Source organism: Vigna angularis, chromosome 10 (assembly GCF_016808095.1).
Source record: "Vigna angularis cultivar LongXiaoDou No.4 chromosome 10, ASM1680809v1, whole genome shotgun sequence".
Classification (NCBI taxonomy): Eukaryota; Viridiplantae; Streptophyta; class Magnoliopsida; order Fabales; family Fabaceae; genus Vigna; species Vigna angularis.
This window is the reverse complement of record NC_068979.1, coordinates 12,791,233-12,795,709: the sequence shown is the minus strand read 5'-3', so window position 1 is coordinate 12,795,709 and position 4,477 is coordinate 12,791,233. Positions and strand designations below refer to the sequence as shown.

Here is a 4,477-nt window from a genome sequence, read left to right as displayed (position 1 = left end):
AGTCGCGCCCGGGCACGAGCCTCTCGGAAAAAGTCGCGCCCGGCGCCCTATTTCTCACGCCCGGGCGCGAGCTTCTCGCAAAAAGTCGCGCCCGGCGCCCCTCTGTGACGCCCGGGCGCGACCAGCACACAAAAACTGGCTTCTGTGCAGAAACTGGCTTCTGTGCAGGTGGCGCTGGGCGCCCCCTGACCTAGGGGGGCCCGAGCCTGACTTTTCAGCACTGCATCATTTTCACTTTTTCCGCAGATCTGCTTGCTTCTAGTGGTTGGTTCAGCTTTAGACATTATTGGAGACCCTTCCAAGCTCATTATTAGCTACAAAATAAGGGATTATTGATGAAAGCACATCAAAGTAGCCAAAGATACAATTATTTAGAAAACAAGACAAAAGAAGAGGATTTAACAAGTTATAAGTTAGAAAGGAGTTGATTTTGCTACTAAAATGATGCTTAAAATATGGTAAAATTTAGCATTATCACTTCCAAAGACTCTTAGGTTTCTTTCCTCACTAGACAACAAGCTTCTACTCCTCTTAGTCTCTTACAAGTGATGTCCAAAAACTCCAAGGCTAGGGTGGCTCTTCCTTTCTCTCACCAACTTGGTTGCTCTCCAAAAGTGCCTCTCCAACTCCCGATTCTCTCTCTTTTCCACTCTCCAAGTTTTTGTTTTTCAACCCTACAAACTTAAACTTACACACTTAAGTAGAAACTAACTCTAAACCTCACCAACCCTTCACTAACCACTCAAGGTTACTCTCAAGGACACCCTACACTACTAACTTCAGATTCTCTTTCCTAACTCTTCATTATCCCAATAAAACTTCACTTTAATGTGACTAAATGATAGTTTTAAAGTGTGCTTAAGTGCTTCTATAATATCCATTTATGTAGATTATAATTTTCAATGTAAATGCAATGGTTAACCTCCCCAAGGTCACTTACAAGCTTCCTAAGTCTAGAAAACATGTGCCCACCCAAGCAAAGTGGAAAAAGAAATGACCCAAGCACCCATGCAACATTTCACGTGAATGAGAGATTAAATGAAAGGCACATGCTCCAGCCACACTAAACACATCAAATTCTATCTTTCTTACCTCATAGTGGGACCCACATGCCAAAATGGAAATTAAAAAGAGCTAGGAGCCTTTTTGGTCTTAGGAGAGCTATCTCATACGCTACGGGTCCAATCCGCCTAAGAATATCATAAGGACCAAAAGACATAGGAGACAACTTCCTCTCCTTGATAGCCCTACCCGCACCTGCCATCGGTGTCACGCGTAGAAACACGTGATCAGCTTCATTGAACTCAAGCGGCCTCCTTCTCCGATCAGCGTACGACTTCTGCCTACTCTGTGTTGCTCTCATTCTTTCTTGAATCAACTTCACCTTTTCAGTAGTTTGTTGCAACAAGTCAAGACCTACTGATATTGCTTCCCCATCTTGAAACCAACAAAGAGGAGTTCGACATCTTTGCCTATACAAAGCTTCGAAAGGCTTCCAATGCTAGAATGATAGCTGTTGTTATATGTGTAACGGTAAGATCTCACTCCAACCTCCAAGATGGTCCAAAACACAAGCCCTCAACAAGTCCTCTAATGACTGAATAGTTCTTTCAGTCTGTCCATCTGTTTGAGGGTGATATGCTGAACTCATCCTCAATTGCGAACCCAAAGCACCCTGCAACTGTTGCCAGAACCTCGAGGTAAACCTTGGATCCCGATCCAATACAATGTTATCTGGTACACCATGCAATCTTACAATTTCTCTTATGTACAACTCTGCTAACTTCTCCATTGACATCTTCTGATTGATGGATATAAAGTGGGCGCTCTTCGTCAACTGATCAAATATCACCCATATGGAGTCGTGACCCCTCGATGACCTCGGTAAGTGAGTTACGAAGTCCATCGAGATGCTATCCCACTTCCACTAGGGAATATTCAGCTGCTGTAACATTCCACCTGGTCTTTGATGTTTGATCTTCGCCTTCTGACATACCAAACAGGAAGCTACGAACTCTGCAACATCCTTCTTCATTCCGCTCCACCAAAAAGATTCTTTTAGGTCTTTATACATCTTAGTCATTCCTGGATGTATACTGAGACTACTCTTATGCCCTTCCTCCAATATCAACCTTCGCAACTCTACTGTTGTCGGCACACACACTCTTCCTCGAAATCGAAGAATACCATTCCGGCATAAAGCAAAATCTTTGGCTTGATCAGTTCCTAACAACCCCACAATTCGTTGCAGCTCTAGATCAGTTTCTTGTTCTGACTTCACTTGCTCCAAGAAACTACTCGTAATTGTCAGATGACTACACCACATGTGATCTTAACCCAAAAGAACACCGAGATTCATATCCCTTAACTTCTCTATCAACTCTAACTCTTGGATCATCAGAGCTGACATCTGAACCCGCTTTCTACTCAAGGAATCCGCCACGATATTTGCCTTTCCTGGATGATTAAGCAACTCAAAGTCGTAGTCCTTCAAATATTCCACCCACCGCCGCTGCCTCATGTTCAACTCTTTTTGATCAAACATGTATTTCAAACTTTTGTGGTCACCGAAAACTTGAAACTTCGCTCCATACAAATAGTGACGCCAAGTCTTCAACGCAAACACTACAGCTGCTAACTCAATGTCATGCGTCGGATAATTCCGCTCATGTATCTTCAACTGACGAGAAACATATGCCACTGGTCTTCTATTTTGCATTAATACGCATCCCAACCCTTGATATGATGCATCACAATTACCTCAAACGCCTTGTCTATATCTGGAATAATTAGCACTAGAGTGGTTGTCAACCTTTTCTTCATATCTTCAAAGCTTGCTTCACATTGATCAGTCCAGACAAACGGTTGGTCCTTCTGCGTCAACTGAGTCAGAGGACCTACTATCTTGGAGAAACCCTCTACAAATCTCCGATAGTAACTTGCTAGTCCAACAAAACTCCTTACCTCCGTCACCGATGTAGGACGCTCCCAGTTCAACACAGCTTCAACCTTGGCTGGATCGACTAATATTCCTTGAGCAGATATCACATGACCAAGGAATTGAACTTCATCCAACCAAAACTCACATTTCGACAGCTTACCTTACAACTGGTGCTCCCTCAAAATCTCCAACGCCATCCGCAAATGTTCAGCATGTTCCTCTCGGTTCTTCGAGTAGATAAGAATATCGTCAATGAATACAATGACAAACTTATCCAAACAAGAACGAAATATACGATTCATGTAATCCATGAATATAGCTGGAGCATTCGTCACACCGAAAGGCATTACAACATACTCACAATGCCCATAGCGTGAACGAAACGCTGTCTTCTGCACATCATCAAGCTTGACAAAAATTTAATGATATCCTGACCGTAGATCAATCTTTGAAAACACTCCAGCTCCTTTCAACTGGTCTAACAGATCATTAATTCTTGGCAATGGGTACCTGTTCTTGACAGTGACTTTATTAAGCTGCCGGTAATCCACACATAACCTTGAGCTTCCATCTTTCTTTTTCACTAGCAACACCGGTGCACCCCATGGAGACACACTTGGTCTGATGAACTTCTTCTCTAACAAATCTTCAATCTGCTTCTTCAACTCTGCTAACTTTGCTGGAGCCATACGATATGGAGCTATAGATACTGGCCCTGCACCCGACATCAGATCTATTGCAAAGTCCACTTCACGACTCGGCGGCAAACCCGGTACCTCCTCAGGAAAAACATCAGCATATTCCTTGACTACTGGTATTCCACTGATCTGCTCGTCCATGCTCTTCTTCTGCTCTTTCACTATCAACATAAAGCAAACAACTCCATTCTTGAGATCTTGTACCACTTCCTTTGATGTTGACATTTTAATGCCTTCTGGTTCTTGGAAGACTACCCTCTGACGTCCACAGTCAATCATAACATGGTTATCAGCTAAGCAATCCATCCCCAAGATCACCTCCAGACCTTCAAGCGGTAAGCACACCAAGTTGACTCTGGACTTGTGACCTGCCACCTCGATCGGACACCCAATGCAGATTGAACTGGTTGAAACTTGTCCGGATGTTGGAGTAGAGACAACAAGCTCGCACCCCAAGTCAAACATAGAGAGTCCAAGATTCTCAACACATAACAATGATATAAACGAGTGCGTCACACCCGAATCAAACAGGACATTCACATTTCTACCAAACAAAGAACAAGTATCAAGTATCAGGTTACCTGACTTCTCGGCTTCTGCTCCCGACATGGTAAACACTCTGCCCGCAGCCTGCGGCTTTCCACCATTAGCTGACTTCTGAGGCGTTCCACCAAATGACCTTTTCTGAGGGCAATGAAGAGAGATATGCCTAGGCTTATTCCATGTGAAACACGTCCTCACCTCCTTCTTGACGTCACTCAGCTTTGGACAATTTCTTCGGATGTGATCTCCACCATACTCAAAGCAGTTCAACAAACCTGACCTAAACTGTTGCGGC

The 4,477-nt window shown here is 43.7% G+C and overlaps 1 protein-coding gene across 1 annotated transcript; it reads right to left on the bottom strand.

Moving 5' to 3' along the window:
- Positions 1–2,718: 2,718 nt before the first annotated feature.
- Positions 2,719–3,288, bottom strand: LOC128194392 (uncharacterized mitochondrial protein AtMg00860-like). Its single transcript, XM_052869979.1, has 2 exons — positions 3,237–3,288; positions 2,719–3,065 (listed from the first exon to the last, which is right to left on the bottom strand). Exons 1-2 carry the CDS (start codon positions 3,286–3,288, stop codon positions 2,719–2,721), a joined length of 399 nt encoding a protein of 132 aa, XP_052725939.1.
- Positions 3,289–4,477: the final 1,189 nt, after the last annotated feature.